At 51.9% G+C, this 18,176-nt stretch overlaps 4 protein-coding genes across 4 annotated transcripts; 1 reads left to right on the forward strand and 3 right to left on the reverse strand.

The window, feature by feature from the left end:
- Positions 1-459: 459 nt before the first annotated feature.
- Positions 460-1,467, forward strand: ASPSYDRAFT_148043 (SDR family NAD(P)-dependent oxidoreductase; the record flags this gene model as incomplete). Its single annotated transcript, XM_040841773.1, has 3 exons — positions 460-596; positions 651-965; positions 1,014-1,467. 3 exons carry the CDS (start codon positions 460-462, stop codon positions 1,465-1,467), a joined length of 906 nt encoding a protein of 301 aa, XP_040704290.1.
- A 1,288-nt stretch (positions 1,468-2,755) lies between these two features.
- ASPSYDRAFT_173156 (putative NF-X1 finger and helicase domain protein) lies at positions 2,756-8,809 on the reverse strand. Its single transcript, XM_040843435.1, has 2 exons — positions 8,691-8,809; positions 2,756-8,635 (listed from the first exon to the last, which is right to left on the reverse strand). Exons 1-2 carry the CDS (start codon positions 8,699-8,701, stop codon positions 2,872-2,874), a joined length of 5,775 nt encoding a protein of 1,924 aa, XP_040704291.1. The 5' UTR covers positions 8,702-8,809; the 3' UTR covers positions 2,756-2,871.
- Positions 8,810-9,218: 409 nt separating this feature from the next.
- ASPSYDRAFT_42228 (type I polyketide synthase) lies at positions 9,219-14,945 on the reverse strand. Its single transcript, XM_040846434.1, has 2 exons — positions 14,828-14,945; positions 9,219-14,776 (listed from the first exon to the last, which is right to left on the reverse strand). Exons 1-2 carry the CDS (start codon positions 14,891-14,893, stop codon positions 9,554-9,556), a joined length of 5,289 nt encoding a protein of 1,762 aa, XP_040704292.1. The 5' UTR covers positions 14,894-14,945; the 3' UTR covers positions 9,219-9,553.
- Positions 14,946-16,912: 1,967 nt separating this feature from the next.
- On the reverse strand, positions 16,913-18,020 carry ASPSYDRAFT_87075 (uncharacterized protein; the record flags this gene model as incomplete). Its single annotated transcript, XM_040851774.1, has 3 exons — positions 16,913-17,033; positions 17,093-17,368; positions 17,431-18,020. 3 exons carry the CDS (start codon positions 18,018-18,020, stop codon positions 16,913-16,915), a joined length of 987 nt encoding a protein of 328 aa, XP_040704293.1.
- Between the last annotated feature and the right edge of the window lie 156 nt (positions 18,021-18,176).

The raw sequence follows: 18,176 nt of genomic DNA on the forward strand, positions 1-18,176 counted from the left end.
GACGGTTACCATGGTACGTGAACGTTGCCCCCCGATGGGCCCTGGTCAGCCTCCCCATGGGGCCGTATCGTAGTTAGGGCTGGGCGGTATATCGTTTCGGCGATTCTCAACGACGGTACGTTGACGGATTAGGATATCGCTAATATAAGGTACCAACGGTAAATGCATTTGTCAGTGTTGACTATTTGAGGCTGTGCCTCTATGGATATAGCCCTAACTACCGGTGCAGCTGCAGAGTGCAACCAGTGGAGCTCGCATAGGATCACTACGATAAAGATGCACCGTAAAATGATGATTTGACGGTCTGGGATCATGGTCGACCTAAAGAGACCTAGATTAGAAATCTGTAACGTCGTCTAGAATTGGATTGATCAAGGCCTATAAAAGGGCGTGTGTTTCTCTTGAAGATTCAGGAAAAAAGACAAGCACAGAACCGCGATTTACCTAAAAATACACACAATGTCACAACAGAAAGTATTGTCGACTACAGAAGAAGCCACTCTTGTGAACTTCCAGGGAATATTCTCCCTCGATGGCAAGATCGCGCTTGTCACAGGAGGCACTCGGGGGCTGGGGTCTACGCCGCATCAGGGTACGTAACCCATTTGGCGAAAAGAGAGACGAGTACAACTGACGGTTAGCCTGCTTAGATTACTCCAATCCGGATGCTCTCAAGTCTTTATAACGTCGCGCTCTCCCTCCGACTGCGAAAACGCCATCGCAGACCTCAATGCATTGCCTAACAAACACCCCAATGCAAAGGCCATTGCTGTGCCTGCTGATTGCTCGCGTGCGGACGAGCTAGACAGACTAGTCAGTGTGATATCGCAGTCAACTGACCATGTTGATATTATATTTGCCAATGCGGGAGCAACCTCGATGGGATATTTGGAGGAGCATTCGGAGAAAGAGTTCTCAGATGTAATGGACATCAATGTCAAGGGGACATTCCTTCTTATTCAGAAGTAAGCAGCTACATCATGTTCCAGGTGTAGATACTAAAATCTGAATAGGCTTCTCCCGCTCCTGTCCGCAAATGCCCAGCGCGAGGACGCATCTCGGATCATCATCAACTACTCCATCGCCGGTTTAATTGCCGGCGGTACTGGACACCTTGCCATGCCCAGTTACGGTGCATCCAAGGCAGCACTGATCCAGATGGCCAAGTACCTCGCCATAGAACTGGGCCCGCGAAATATCCTTACCAACGTGATTGCACCCGGTTTCTACCCGACTAAGATGTCCACAGTGCTGTCTGATAAAGTAGGTGGCCCAGACGTGATGGGGAGCATGGTTCCGAACCGCAGAGTCGGAAATCCAAACGATATTGCTTCGTTGATTGTGTTCTTGAGCTCCAAGGCAGGAGGGTATTTGAACGGGGCTACCATTGTGACTGACGGGGGGTTTAGCTTGTTACATACAGTCAATGCTGGTGATGTGTCCGCCCAGAAAAGGGCCCTGGAGTAAGATTGAAAAGAATTACTGTGGTTTGGGGGAGACGCTCGTCCAATATTTTATATTAATATCTATAGCAGCTCTATAACGTCAAAGTCTAAGGCATGCTTGACAGTCCATGAGGCATATTCAATATATCCGACAATTAAACAGAATCTGACTCTCCGTCCATGGCCCGTGTTTCGGATGGCCTTCACTGTCCATGGCATCTAAATCAATGCCCTCCGGCTCTGTCATAACGTCATTATTATCCTCTCCTCCCTTGCCTGCAGACTTACAGTCTTTTTTTGTCTTCTTGATATCACGATCATTCAATCCTTCCAGGCCATGGTCATTCGGAGTTCGAATTTAATAAAGAATTGGATATCGGAGGGGTAGAAGATCAGCTTCGGGTCACAGTGGTCGTCGTATTCAATGTGGCATCTAGCATATAATGCTACGCCATTCTACACTGATACAAGGCGAGAGTTTTGTTGGAGATAGCTGGCTGGCCACCAGCCTTTCAGGGTTTTTGGTGTAGCGGCCCAGCGTCTCGTCAAGTTCATTAGGCCCTTTCGCCTTAGTAGTCGGACCTAAAAATCGAACAGATTATTAGAGTATGTTTACAGTATTATCAGGACCCTGTATGCGAGGATACAACCGACTCGTCGGATCTCTCCACAACATGGGCACCGTGCTGGGCCCGGTGGCCATTTTGATCTTATATGCTGTAGCGCTGGTAAAAGAACCGGGAAGGTTTTCTCTGCCACGAGTCGCCGGGCTTCTGTTCGGTGACGCGGCTGTGCTGTTCATGCGGCTAGGATTGGCTAAAGAAGGCCATTTTGGTCAGTGGTTTCCTGTATTTGTGGTTTCAGCAGGTAAGGTATTCTGGAACTGTACAGGGTATGATCAGAAGTGNCAGAAGTTGGCACTGGGCGAAAGGCGTGGGCGAGTGCTGTTGGGACTATCGTGGGAAGGAGCGACTCCGGTGTGCAGACATTGGAAGGAACATCACATAATGGAGAAGGCCATCAGACTTATATAGTAAGCAGGTCATGTTCAAGCAGCAGTATGTGGGCGCACCTGTCATACTATCCCTTTACCACACATAAGGGTTCATATTTAGATTCAAGGCAGGGAAGGCCACTTACGTTTAAGCTACGGAACGACCACTAGCATAGCGGGACGAAGAATATTTGCCTGGATACCGTCAGTTTATATCATATGCGAACTACGGCAGTGGAGTTGGTTTGGTAACCGGGGCTGCCTTCTGCCTTATAACATGGGGAATCTATCATTAAGCTGGGTATTTCAGGGAGATTCTTTCAGCATTAGAGTTGATATATCTTCTTCCCGCCTGTAGGCCTTGGTGCCGGTAATAAATAAGTAATACTAATTATTAGAAACCAGACGTTCCATATTAGTCGACCCCATCCATCATATACGCATCCCTCTCAGCCCATCCTCCAAGTCACTGGCCCGAGTCACCCCAGCAGCCGTGCGATGATGCTGCCCCCCAACCCGCGCACCACATTCCGGACACGTCGACAACTGCATCGCCCCGCCACACTCCCCAATTGTAAATGGATGCCCGTTCTCGCAGTAATACCAGTGCCCTGTCCCCCGGAACTCGCGCGCCATGGCAGCTAGGATCGCCGCGCGTTCCTCGCTGGTCACGGGCGTATAGAACGTTGATCCACGCAGCATGTTCCGGGTGCCTTCGACTTCCTCGGAAAGACCACGCGTTTGCTGTTCATGCTTCTCACAGAGACTCTGGGCCTGGTCTATGGCGCTCGTGCCCTCCTGTAACAGTGTCTCGGCCTTCGCGGGGTCGGTCACCACAACATTCTGGCGCTCGAGGGCGCATAGCTGGGCAAGGAAGATATGCCCCTCGACCTGCTGCAGGACACGCCCGGAGGAGATAGCCTCGTTGATGAGTTTCCTGCTTTCTTTCTTATTCTCAGCCAAGTTAACGTGCAGATTGCTTTCCGTGGTGCAGGGCCCCTGTTTGGCCTGCTTTCTTAGGGACAGGAAGTCTGCGAGAAGAGCGGTATCTAGACGAAGAAGAAGCGACGTCGCTTGGAGGTGACCTTTTGTTTGGAGGACATCTTCATCGAACTCGAACTGGCCTAGGGCTTGGTTGCGCCGGTGAGCGCCTTCAACCATGTTGCGGACCTGGTTGTATGGTTGTTCCTCGACTTTGACGTTGTTCCTATACTTGGATATCCCGGCCCGAAGGGTTAACAGGGGCTTCCAGCGCTCCTTATCATGTTTGATGATATGGGTTTCCATCAGCCGGACTTGATGGCCCGGGGGACCTTCGATTCGCACCTGCAAGCCGCCGTGGAAAATGCGTTTGGCTATATCCGCTGTCCTTCGTGTTGCCTCACCGTTCTGTAGCTCGGACAAAGCCTTGGGTAGGGCCTGCGCCATTGGTATATATGATTGATTCAGATATACGATGAACTTCTTCGTCGTCTCGTCCAATAGAGCGCGTCTCACAAGCCTTCCGTAACGAGATAGATTCCGCAATGATCCACGGCATGTAGCGCATGTTCGGATGTCGTCTATCGAGAACGGCTTCAAAGATGAGGCAATGGAGACTGGCCTCCCATCACCGTTCATATTGTAATGCCTCCGGAAATCCATCTGCCCATCCATGCTTTCAATGGTCAAAAAGTGCCCGCACTGAGGAAATATACAGGGATTAACGTCCAGATCTATCTCCTCGTACACTTCACCTAGGATGAAATCGACCTCGGTGCTCTTGATAGTGTCTGATGCACAGACCTGACAGAATGCCGCAGGGGGGCAAGATTCTCCGCAAACAGAGGGACACTGGTGGCCGCAACTTAGGGCTTTCTCGCACCGCCGCGAGCAAGGGACGTGATTACAGGGTGCCGCGCAAGGCATTGAACATGTGCTATGTGGGCAGGACGAAAGACACTGCGATACAGCGCAGGGCGGACAGGGATCAGAGCACTTCTGCGGACACCTCGAATGCCCACACTGTACATCGCACGGGGCGGTGCATTCACCGCACGGTGTCCCATCATGGCAAGGCGCACTACAGGCATGAGCACATGTTGAATAAGGCCGTCCACATGGCTGGGTACATTTCCCGTGGTCTGTTACAACACCCTCAGCAGTGCTGCGCTGGAGGCAGTCGGCGCATCTGCGTTTGCAGTTATGGCCACACGGGAGGATGGTCTGACAGGGCCGCTTGCACTGGTACTCCACACTGGTGACATCGACATGGCATGCAATCGTGACAGAGTGATTGCAGTGCGGAACCTCCTTTTTCACGAGCGTGGGGCATTTCACTGTGCTTAGGTCCTGCGACTGCCAGCAGGGCAGGCTAGCCATGAGATGGCCACAGGGCAGAATGCGTGCGGCATCAAATACTGGAATCTGGCATTTCTTTGGGCAGGGGTCCCCACATGGCTTTGGGCAGGGATGGGTGCAACCCTTTTGCGGACGCTGACAAGGTTCCGTGCAGTACACGGCAGTATGCAGCATATCAGAATGACATTTCTGCTTGCAGGGGTGGCCGCACCGAAGCCGTTTCCCGCACTGGAGGCTGCAGCCTCCCTCTGGGGCAAGATGTAGAAAGTCTTCAGGCTCTGATACTGTGATGGGTGTCTCCGGGTGGCGAGGACAGCAAAGGTCAAGGCCGGGGCCAATATTACCCTCAGACTCCAAGATATTGATGACCTTATTCCACATGTCGACTCCTCTGGATGTTTCTGAGTTACCAATGATATACATCCCGTGTTTAGCCCGCGATAGAAGGACATTGATCCGATTAGGAGTACGGAGGAAGCCACATCGGTTTTGCTTGTTGCTTCTCACCAAGGAAATCACAACAACCTTGGCTTCTTCGCCCTGAAAGTTATCAATGGTGGCGACTCTGAGTGTTTGGAGGAGGGAAGACCGGGTAATAGCGTTACTATCTGAGTCTGCCGTATCGGCCGTGAACCCGGCATTATCAAGGTCTTCCTGGTCCCTTTCCCCCAAGGTTATTGTATAGGAACCAGCAAGTTTCCGCCGCATACGATGGAGCTGGCCGAGATAGGGAGTAATCACAGCAATATCACCAGCTGCATAGGTACCCTGTCGGAGGAGGTGATTCACCAAGGCAATAGTCAGGTCTATTTCGTGGTCGTTCCAGTGGGACGTTGCAACGGCATCCTGGCCAGACGAATCGCCCTCTTCATGTCGGTGATCAAGCCAAAATAGCCGCTGGCGCATCCCCATAACTTCAGGATACTCAGACACTGCCGGGGCATCCTGAAGCCTGGGGTATAGCGTGTCACGAACTAGACGAGACATGGACGGATGCATACGGCGCTGGGTCTCAAGGGTGCAAAAGGGGATCTGAACTCCTACTCCATCATCTGGATCCACGAGGCGCTCAAACAGGGACCGATCCAGGGAGTAAGCCTTTCCAGAGTTGCTTTCCCTGGAAAGCTCGTAGTTCTGAATCTGAGGCCGAAGTTGCTGGTGGTCACCAATGAGAATAACATGTTCAAGAGAAGGCAACAACGAAGTGAGTAAATGGGCCTCGAGAACTTCACCAGCTTCTTCACACAATAGTACTTTTGACGGCAAACGGCGCAACATGTTCAGATTCCGGGCCAGGCCTGTTGTGGTGACGCCAATAACGTCTGCAGTGCGAAGGCAGCGGAGGTCGATTTCGTCTCGTACTTTATCCCAAGAATGCTTGATTCCAGAATGGGAGGACAGCAGCGACTGTGCTTCAGCCTGAGACTCCTTTCGGGCTTCTCTAGTCCAGTGTTTATGAAGAAGTCGGCGTTCTGGCACTGTCATCATATCCACATGTACGCTGGCCAGCTCAGCTAAGGGACGCGTCGTGCCATTTCGCTGTCCCCCGTTGAGCCAGGAGTGTACTATGCCGTGAAACCCTCCTTTAGACTGCCTCTGATAACCATCCGCATCCTTCTCGAAAAGTTGCTGGTAGTGCAACGGATCAGTCTTTCTGATATAGTCTTTCAGTGCGTGAGTTGACCCTGCCGAATTCAGCTTGAGCTTCTGAAAGGATTCCTCGTACTCGTCCATTGTCGAGCGGAAGGACCACTGATTGTGCCGTTCCATCCGGGTCTTGTCAACCTCTCTAGCAACAGTTCGAAGGTTCAGCGGTTGTAAACGCTCCGATTTGGACTGGGACCCAATGCGGATGATTTGGGAGGTGATCTCGTTGTCAAGCAAGTCTTCCAGGAGCTGGTCAAGGGCGTGATTAGTATAGCACACGCAGAGAATAGGGCCAAGCCCCTTCTTGACTTTCTTCTTGTTAGCTAAAAGCACCTTGATCAGGGCCACTCCAGTAAAGCTCTTGCCGGTCCCCGGCGGGCCTTGGATCAGAGCGATTCGCCGCTGGAGTGACTGCACCAGGGCTGTGGCCTGCGCATCATCAAGCGTGGACTTGTTCTGAAGTGTCGCTATATCTACAGGCCGGGAATGCCCAACAAGGAAATTTGAGCCATCATTCATGAGACACTTTAGATCGAAGCTGAATCCCGGCACCACCGAGTACAGCGGGGACGGCACCTCTATAAACTGCGACAGGCTGCTTGTATCGGTGGGCGCGATAAAATCCGACATTGGAATATCACCAGCCTTTTGCATCTTCTGTAATGCAAGCAGCGTGGGCTGAAATGAGGGCAGAAGAATTCCAGGAAACTCAACCAGCGACAATGCAGACCGGTTCCCTGTTACGCCCTGGCAGTCTAAGATATATTGCCACGTACTTTCCCCTGGCTCAACCAGCTCCAAGATGACCGAAGCCACATTCATGTCTTCCGTGAGTGAGCCGGCCATTCTTGGGTCCTTTGTTTCTGCTGCATCGGACCTTGTACTCGGACGATCGGGCGTCGCTACCGTACAGAATATTGCTGTCCCCCTGCGATCCAGAAGGCATACAAAAGCGCTTGGTTGCAGGCGCTTGGACATCTGCCACCAGTCCTGCTGTTTCTGTTTCGACATGCCCCGGACCTGCGTCGGCTGCGAGAACTGCACGAGAAACTGCAACCCAGAAAGCTTGTGCAGGTCCACCTGCTTGACGAGAACGTCTCGATAAATGTGCATTCTGGTCTGCCCTCTGCGGCCATCCCTCGTCGCCTGCGGCCGGAGCTCTGCATGAATGGCGTCCCTGAGCTGGCCGACAGTGTCTTCTCGCAGGAGCCGGAAGTTCTTGTCCAGTAGTCCGGCCAGTCCAGGAACATGCCACTGCCGCGGGTCCTTGACTGGGAGGTATTCTGTACGTGGTGACAGGATTTCCTGGAAGCTCGGCATGATCTTGATGTTCTCAATGTCGGCGTGGTCATTGTCGTGGCGATTGCCAGGCGGTTCTCTCTGTGCCACAAAGGCAACAGGAGTGGCATTGGCTGGAAGTTTCTTCGAGGACCCGAGCAACGTTGGTAGAGAGAGTCCAATGTTTAGACGGCGCTGGAGCCGCTCGAGATAATTGACGGATTGATGAAGGCCACTGGCGCCGTCCAAGCCATGGAGAGCATTAAGTAGGTCGGCGAACCGCTGCGCGACTTGCTGCAGCGACTCTTGGATGAAGGCTGTCGAGTTCAAATCGACAATGTGCCAAAAGGCTGACAAGGATGATTCCAGATATGTACACGCCGCGCCGCCATCGCTCTCGGTTTCTAGTTGTATGGCATCTGCTAGGAACTGTAGAAATGGTGCTGCCCGACGCGCATTAACGCCGAAGATGCAGTTGTATATAGTCACAACGGCCTGCTCCATGACAAGCGACGACAGTAAACTCGGGTACGTGATGACCTCGATAAAAGGAAGCATCTCCTCAGCAAATATAGTCCGTTTCGCAGCAGGCGACAAGATGGAAAAGTCCCGCTCAATGAGCTCTTGAACCCGTCTGAGGCCGCCCTCCTTTGAGAGACACTGGACAACCTCTTGCAGTGTACTCTCGTGTGACTGAATTAGATTCCTGGCCTTTTTGAAGAACTCGCCCAGTCTGGAACCGAGTGGCTGACTTGTTCGACCGTTCGGGATCTGTCTCTTCCAGGCAGAGAGCTCGTTGAACTCATCAGGTTTCGAGCCTCCACGTCGAGATAGGCCATTCGCCGCATTCTGTGTCTTACCCTGACGTACATGGTCGAATTTACAAAATTTGAACTTGCAGATCCCATGCTGTGCGAACTGGTAACAGATCCTGTAGGCTCTTATCAGCTCGACCTTAGCTACATAGCGTGGAGTGATTCCCTTACTTTCCAACCATGTTGTAAGTCAAGTATAGTGGCTAAAAATTGAAAGTCTCAGCGTACGTTTGCGTGTACCTGGGCAAGATATATTTGATGTCGGATTTGAAGATTAGTGTCCAGGTCCGAGTGGGAGAAACGAAAGCGCCAAACCCCTCGCTTTATGACGACAAAAGACCCCCCATTCTTACAGACAAGGCTGTTTTAGCCTGGGCAGGCCATGCAATGGTTCCCAATCGCAAGTACAGCCTCACTGGTTCGAAGCGCCGCAGACACTCTGAACCCTGGTTGATTGGGCCGTAGACTCCCTGGTCTCTCGGCGGCACAGCAAACCCGCAGGTACTTTTATATGGAGGGGGGCAAGGCGTCACATAAGAAAAAGAAAACATGGCAGCACGCGCGTATGTCGGCATTCCCCTTCTCCACCCTCCCTTGACTCCTGTGTGGCGCATTTGATCGAGGCATTGTCTATTCTGCTCTGTCGCTGAGAAGGGACTTGGTCGCTCAAGTGGCGCAGTGATGTAAGATAAACATGAGCCTGAATCGAGTATGGTAGATATTAATTATACTCTAATATATTCCACCGACTGCGGTGAAATACGTGGAGGTATCCAAGAGGTGCGACGTCTTCATTCCGATATCAATGAACACATTCTGCCCTAACGGCTCTATCGAAGAAACCGTCGCACAATGGACTGATAGGTTCATATTTGGAAAAGGCTAGAAAACCACAAAAAACAGAAACTAGCATCTAGACTTTTTGAATCCCACTGCAGTTGGAAACGTATTATCACTAGTCAAAGTGCGCTTCTACCTGATTCCATGCTATATAAGCATAGATACAAATCCTGGTACGAGGTCTAATGTAATGATCATGCACCCTGGCCACCAAGCCTCTGAAAGAACCACTGGACCAAGTGCTGCACAGTGGGATTATTCCAAGTAAAGTTCGGCGGAACAGAAACATTCAACGATTGCTGCAGCTTCCGTCTCAAAACGACACTCATGACGGAGTCCAGCCCGTAGTCGCTCATTGCAGCTCTGGAATCTACGTCGCAGGCAGCTGCCTGGAGTACTTCAGCCACGCATGAGCGGATATGCTCGTCGAGGTACGCCTTCAGTTCAGGCCCGGAAGTGGGGAGAGTGTTAGAGCAACCAGCACCAGCTCCATCTTTCGAGGATGTCTGGCCAGTGGTATCCCTAGCCGGCGACGAGCGAGTCACTATATCCCGAATAACAGGACAAGGCACAGGCTCATCCGGATGAAGGGCACGCGTACGAAGAACAACCCCGTGGTCCATGTCAAACTGTGCGAGATGCATCCAAGCTTGGAATGCCTCCTGGCGCGTAATATCTGTGACGCCTTTCCCTTCCAACTCAGCAGCAACAAAGTCGGAGTCACTCCCCAGCCCCATTCCGCGCCAGGACGTCCACTGGAAGGAGACTGCATTATCACCTAGACTTCGGCGATATGTAGCCAGTGTATCGAGGAAAGCGTTGGCACTCCCATAGGAGGCTTGACCCTGAAACCCTAGGAGCTGCCCGCATGACGAGTACATGACGAGGAAGTCCAGAGAGCCCGGTGTGAAGGCTTCATGCAATGCAAGGGCACCATTGATCTTTGGATTAAAAACCCTGTGGAAAGCGGCTTTGGTGCTGTTGAGGGCCAGCTCGTTTTCTACTATACCGGCTGCGTGCACGACACCAAGAACTGGTGGGAGGCTTAGCTGCTGCAGCGAGTCATGCAGCTTCGTGGCGGCATCCGCGATTCCTATATCAATAGCAAGCGTATGAACTGAAACACCCAACTGCTCTAGTTCTTGGATCTTTGCTATAGCCTGCTCATAGCCTTCATGAGGCTTGCTCCAGGTTGACCGCGGAGGTAGAGAACGACGGGATAACAGAACCAGACGGCGAGCCCCATTTCGAGCCAGAAACTCAGCAGTGGCAAGGCCTAGGTCTCCCAAGCCGCCAGTAATCAGGTACGTCCCCTCAGGACGAGGGAGGCAGCGAGACACGTCCTGTGTTCGAGCTTCTAATGACAACGAGCGGAGTCTTCCGGTCCTTGGTACTCCATCTTGAATGCGGATAACATCGGCTCCCTGAATATACTTCATGGCCGTCAGAGGCACGGAGCAGTCCTCGCCATCGATGAGGCCCCCGAAGTGTTCAGGGTGTTCACTAGCAATTATCCTGCTCAACCCGAACAAGGGAGCATTGGCAAGCGCTGTTGGACCATGACCCTTGATGACATTGGTGGTGAACACAAACACTCTGACCGGTAATCCAGAATGTACTGCATATTTTATGATCTGAAGCAGCTCCAAGATTTGTTTCTCGGTTTCTTCAGGGAGGCCTTGAAGGGATAGAACTCTTGGAGGAATATAAGCAATAACCGTACCTTTTCTCAGAGCATCCTCAGGTAAGGATTGAAGCTCATCGCACTGGGAGAGCTGAAATGAACGGATATGGACAGGGATAGAGGAGACGTATTCCTGCATCAAAGACTGATCTCTGCACACCAAGGCGAGCTGGTCGATCTGGAAAGGCTCTTCTGCAGGCAAGGCCGGTGGCCATGCAAGCCTATGAACCAGACTACCGACAGATGTGGTAGAACCAGGAACACCCTCGATCTCAGAGAATTGCATTCCAGATAACCTTGCAAGCACGACTCCCTGCTCATCAAGAATCCTAACGTCCGCATGATACTCATTGCCGGGGTCTCTGCGAACATGGACCCAGCCAACGTTAGGCGGATTACTCCGTGTGAAGATCTCCAGTTGCTGGATCCTGGATGGCATTCGTAGACGAGGGTCATCAAAGAAGATGCACGACCCTATCGAAGTCGCAGCATCTAGGAACGGTGCCCAGGATGACAGGTCCCAGTCCGGTATGTCGACCCCTGGGGCAACGTCCACTCGTGCTAGCATCTCCTGCGAGTCGCCATAATGCTCTAGGACTTTCCAAGGGAAGCCCATCGCGGATACTCCCACGCTTGCCAGGTAGTCAATCGTGAAGCTGTCCAGTTGCCTTTTCATGGTGCTACAGTTCAAGTCAACCCGTTCCTCAGCGGGGGTAGACATGGAACCAGGGCTGCGGCACGCAGTGGTGTGTGTAAGCCACGAAGCCTCATTATCCGTACTGCTAAGCTGAGACATAATCTTCACTTCGCTGCCCTGCACGACGACCTGCACCGCCCGCGCAACATCAACGGCCACCGGCACTTTCAGATTTACCTCCTCCAGGCGGGTACTCTGTGTGGCCTTGAGGAAGGTATTGAGCAGACAGGCAGCGGGGATAATCTCAGTGCCCGAAACAGGGTGGTCTCCGGGGAAGGGTTTCGATTGCTTGTCTAGCAAGGTGCTGTACACTACAGTATCCGTGCCCGCGACTTGGACGCGATGCCCAACGAGGGTATGCTGGCTGGCGTTATGGGTTTCCATGGTTCCTGGAGGAGAGGAGAGCTTTGGTAGCAGGGTTTGATGGAGCCATGTCTCTGTAGGTAGTCCCTGGGCCCAAGGACCAGGCATCTGCATTCTCCAGTCAACATCAGCTCCGGCGCAGTGCAGCTGCCCGAGGGCATGCAAGATACTGGCTTCCGCAGGCTGATTGCGTCTCATGGTTGAGACCACTGAGAAATCTTCAATACCCCCGTCCATCACGGTTTCGGTGATCGAGTGGGATACGATAGGGTGGCTTGATACCTCTAGGAAGATGCGGTGGCCGTCCTCCATAGCACAAGTTACGGTCTCAGTAAGCCGCACCGGGTTAATCATGTTGTTGGTCCAGTAATGGACATCCCGAAGGGTCTGGCCCCGGGGATCGGAGAGCGATGTTGAATATATCTTCACGGAGGGGCGTTTGGGGTGTAATACGTCCTTCATCGAGGTCATCAGTGGTCCTTCAAGTGGGATCATCATAGGACTGTGGAATGCCACGTCGGTCTTTACAAAGGATGCTTTGATTCCCTGTTCTCTATACGCATCGGCAAGCAGGGCAATCTCATCCTTTGGCCCTGCAACAACGCAAGATGAAGGCGACGAACTGATTGCGATTGTCACATCTTCCCGGCCTTTCAGATCCTGGCTGACATCGGTTGAACACTTGTTGACAAGCACCATTGCACCCTGGCCCATAACCCGACGGTAGAGAACAGCCCGCCGAGTGACAACCAGCACCCCTTCTACAGGCGAGAGTGCCCCTGCAACAACACTGGCAGCAATTTCACCAACAGAATGTCCGATTATCGCACTCGGGAAAAGACCATTTGACTGTAGAACAGCAGCAATGCCGATCTGCATGATATATGTCAGGATTTGAATCCTGTCGGTGGACTCGAAATTGCCATTGCGTAGCCACTCAATAGGCGACGAGTCAATCTCGCTCTGTACAACTTCGTCCAGTGGTTTAATTGCGTCGGTGAATATGGGATTGTTGAGTAGTTCCTTGCCCATGTCCGTCCACTGAGCTCCATGCCCTGAGAACACCCAGACGACCTCCTTGCTGAGGTTGGCACGCAGGCAGCGGTTTTCGGACACCCATTTGGCTGACCTTTCTCCTTTGATCAGAGCGTCAAGTGATTCAAGGGCTTCTGGAATACTCTTGACTACCGCGGAGAACCGGAATTCGTGGTGATCACGTCGAGCACCGAGAGTGGTGCAGATGCTGGCGAGGTCTTCCTCTGTCCCATTCGCTGAAATCCAATTTCGCAGAGATTCTGCAATCATGGATAGCCTTTTCTTCTGCGGTGCAGAGATCAACAAGACTTTAATATCTGATCCTGGGATATCCTGACCATCAGTCTGGATCCCCTGATATTGCTCCAGTATAGCATGGGAGACTGTCCCGCCGTAGCCATAGGAGCAAATGGCCGCCCGACGTGGACCAACGCATTCTGGCCACTTTGCTTCCTTTTGCACAACCTGTAGGCCGGACCTGCTCCAGTCGACTCGGCTGTTTAGAGTGTCGAGGTTTGCCTGAGGAGGAAGCACCCCGTTCCGAACTGCAAGGACCGCTTTGATAAGGCCCATCACACCGGCGCCGGCTTCCAAGTGCCCGATATTAGGCTTGATAGAGCCTATATAGCACGGTGTATTGCGGCCCCCTCCATATACCGCACTCATGGCCGAAACCTCGGTAGGGTCACCCAACGGTGTGGAGGTTGCGTGAGCCTCGATATACTGGACAGCGCCGGCCTCGAGATTGGCGACGCGAAGTGCATTCTCTGCAACAAGGCTTTGCGCGGCGGCATTCGGAGCCATAATCCCATTCTTCTTCCCATCGTGGGCTACAGCTGTTCCCTGGATAATACCAAGGATATGGTCGCCATCCCTTACAGCCTGAGCATGATTCTTCAGAATCACAGCCCCTGCGCCTTCTCCACGCCCGTAGCCCTTTGCGCTGTCATCGAATGAGCGACAGCGACCATCAGAGGCGAGAGCCCCAGCCCTTTGCAGGACTACGGTCAGTCCCGGGCCATATAGGGCATTGACGCCACCGACAATAGCGATGCTCGACTCGCCGCTGAGAATTGCGGATACGCCGTTGTGAACAGCAACAAGGGAGGAGGCACATGCTGCATCAACAGCCACGCTGGGCCCTTTCAAGTCAAGGTGATAAGAGATCCGGTTGGGTACGCCGCAGTACGCCGTTCCAATACCCATCCAGGCGTCAATCGCGCCGAGATCCTCCAGGAGCAACTTGGAATAATCGTCCGAGTTGACACCCCAGAACACAGATGTGTCAGTTCCTCTCAGAGACTTTGCAGGAATCCCGGCGTCCTGAAGCGCCTCAATAGCAACTTCGAGTGAGATCCGCTGCTGAGGATCCATCTGTTCAGCTTCCTTTGGTGAGATTCCAAAGAACTGACAATCGAAATCGTCGATGTTCTTCACAAAATAGCCCAGCTTTACGGCCTTGTCAAGGACTGCTCTATTTCGTGGGTTCCGTGTATAGTATGGTTTCCATCGCGAGGCAGGGACTTCACTGACACCGTCCGTCTGGGACAGCAGAAGGTCCCACAGTTGCTGGGGGTTGTTGACGTCCCCGGCGGTGCGACATGACATTCCGATCACTGCGACTCCGTCGTATGTGCCCTTATACTGTACGTCAGGATCTTGTTTCGCGGGTCCTAGAGAACAACGTACCAGCGAAGTGTTATCTGTGGTATAGTCTGTAGTAGAACTACACGGGGATGGTGGTGTGGTTGACATTGTGAAGGCTGGTATAGTAGATTGAAATTAATTGCAATAGTGATACTCAGAGGTAAAATGTAGGGCTTGAGTGTGCAAAATAACATCTGATATGAACAGTATATCGAGCCCATACGGCAAGGCATCAAGGCCGCGTACCGGATGATCCGTATCGTATTGTACATGTAGAACACCAAATAAAGGCCATCGGGACATGTCCGATCCAAGATAAGGTTTACAAACTAATATTCTGCCAAAGAATGGAGCCCATATCCAGCGGTTTAGGCTTCCAGCTCCTCTGTGTGACTGAACAAGTCCGGAAACCTGGAAGTGGATGAGTGTCCTCCATAGTTCACAGCGTGATGCAGTGAGAGTGGAGTGTGAAGTGGGGTTGAGGGCAAAAATACTGAAATCATAGAACCCGTAATATCCGAAATAGGAAGGAGATAGGGTTTGGCTTGGGAGATCTACAACGGGTGAGTCGCAGTGACATCTGCCGAACCGTCGTTTCATCGCAGATCAGGTAAAACGATTGCAAGCGAAAGAAGCAAATATCGTGCCCGTGCGCAACTCAACGAACCTAAAACTGGGGGTGCACGCGGCCAAGAATGCGATACTGAGCCCACATCTGCGGGCCTGAAGGAAATGGCATGGCTGGCTATTTCGTTGATCGATCGGGCGGATCCGGGTTACTGTAAGATCTTGTTCACTGCACTGTGCGCAGCTGCTGGGTCAAGCCTTTTAGACGACGATCGCTTCTGCATGAGGCTCTACTACGCTCTTCCCATCCAGAATGCTGAAAAGGCGTCTATTCACAGCGAAAGCACAATCCACAGAGCATCCTGCACCGGCAATATGGTTTTCCACTTAAAATTGTGGTTGGCCAGATGTAGGCAATCGCATAGGTTCCAGTCAAACACCAGTGACGCGATTCAGCGACATACCAGCCCCCCACTGCATCTTTTGGAGGAACAAAGAGAGTCGAGATCGCAGACGGGGGTACAGCAGCAATACTCCATTATCTACACCTACTATTCCTGGCAACCATTGCTCACTTGGCTCGATCCGGTGTCAAGGTGGATATGATTTCAGCCAAGATGTGGCGCGCCAGTGTAATTGCTTTTTGTGGCGTTCCCATCTTTGTTATACTATACACATTAGGTTTGATAGTCACTCGAACTATAGATTTCTCGATTCTGTAGAGCCCCCATCAACTAGTCTTACACTGCTTGTCGCGCAGGTAACTGGGCATTGCATTGCAGAGATACACAGGAGTACTTGCAATCTCGTCCAACGCAGTAGTGTCTCAACGGCATAACGTTTGCTATGCGTTATGCACCTCGGCAAGTTCCCTGTTGCCATTGGTCATTGTTGTCATTGATCATCGGGGTATTAACCCAAGGTAGACACAAAGAATGACGCTGATCCCATCGCACGTAAAGACCATGGTTGAGTAGGTTCGTTAGCGGATATGCCAATACAGTCGGGCAAGAGTGCCTTACCAGGTGAACTTGTCAGCCGGAGCATGACGTGTTTGGAGGAAGTGTACTGGGCTGTTCCAGAGGCGCAAAGAAACAAATGCATGGAGCCGATGTTGGCAATAGTTCCCTTCCCACAATCTCGCGCGTGATATGTAAGAGCACAGACAAGAGTTAGTACGCGTCTAATTATTTGGAACCGCTCACTGGCTGCATCTAACTAACCCCAGCACGGTCCAAATTATAATCGATCCTACAAATAGGGTAATTGGGTTGGAGATACTTTTTTCGCCTTTGTGCCGCGTGGTATAGGGATAGAGTTTTACGTGCTTCAGTTATGGCGTAGCTTCTGGTGATTGTAAGCAGCGTCAGGTTGGTACCATCGAGCATTTGTAAAAAAGAAATAACTTGAAGGTAGTACTCTGATAGGCATAATTGAGATACACATTGATATAACTTCGTGGCCTCTGAGGCCACTACTACTGTTGGGAATCATACATATGGGACTCCCTGATACTGCCCAGTCTGATATCCTCCAGGAATGTATTCAGCGCCTTTAAGATCAAGAAAGGCTTGCCGATACGCCCGGCACAATTGCATCTAACTTTCCCATCAGCTCAGCCCAAACCTTCTGCTGGGCTTGATTTCCTTCGTCGCTTCGAACAAAGCTGGATAAGGCTCCACTATATCAATCGTCAATACAGATACCTATTATAGTCAAGTCAGGTGGACGGCAACATACTCGTCGATCTTGCAATCATTCAGGTATTTCCCATGCGCTTCCAAACCAAGGGTTGCGGCATGGACCAAGGTACGAGAGCCCTGCTCCGCTGTCCTGGCAAGGGAGAGCTTCATCATATACAGCTGCCAGCCCCAGAATCCCGTAATGCCATCAACAAGGTGCGTAAGACAATACCCAGGTGTAAGCCCATTGACAACCACCTTAGGGCTTGTGGAGGCGGTCTTGTTTGCCAGTTCCCGCATGCACAGAACTGCAAGCAGCTTGGACGTGTAGTACCTGTTATCCCGCAAGGTTAGCTATCGGCATACACACAGTGGGTCAATATTGGAGTTTATTACCGATCATCTGGTCGAGAGTCAGTCGCAGCCCGCAAGGTATCGAATGTATTGGGCGTCTTCCATTCAGGCAAGTTGGTCATGACATGCCGATCAGACGCCACAATGACCAGTCGGGGAGTAGGCCTTCCATCCTGAGCTGATGCTCGAAGTTTAGGTAGTAGTAGCAGCGCTAGGAGCATCGTGCTGACGACATTGACCGTAATAGTGCTCTCATCTTTCTCGGCAATGTAAAACTCCTGGGACATCTTTCCCGCATTGAGGATTGCCACGTCGACTCGCGGCAGAGCGGAGGAAACGGACGCAGCGAATGCATTGACAGATTCGTAGTCTTCCATGTCGAGATGGAATATATCGATTGGGGTTGCTTTCCCCGTGGACTCCTGGAGTTCTTCTTTGGCTGATTGTCCCTTGGACAGATTTCGTACTCCCAGAATCAGGTGGGATGCGTTCAGCTTCAGCATGTGGCGTGCTGCCTCGAGTCCAAGGCCGGTATTTGCACCTGTAATGACCACGGTTTGCCCAGTGAAGTCATGGTCTGGGGGAGGGAGGCTGACGAACAGCTGGGAATAGAGAAAGGCTGGGGCAGACATGGTCAATGATGGTGAGAGACAGAGTAGAGCTTGTAAGCTTGCAGCTTCCATACAGTAGGTGGGAGGACGCGTTATTAATGCCATCCTGAGGTTCGGAGACGATTGACATGCGATATCGAGATCAACAACAAGGTTTATGCGCGATATCCGAATCGA

The sequence above is a fragment of the Aspergillus sydowii genome, assembly GCF_001890705.1.
Source record: "Aspergillus sydowii CBS 593.65 unplaced genomic scaffold ASPSYscaffold_3, whole genome shotgun sequence".
In the NCBI taxonomy this organism is placed as follows: Eukaryota; Fungi; Ascomycota; class Eurotiomycetes; order Eurotiales; family Aspergillaceae; genus Aspergillus; species Aspergillus sydowii.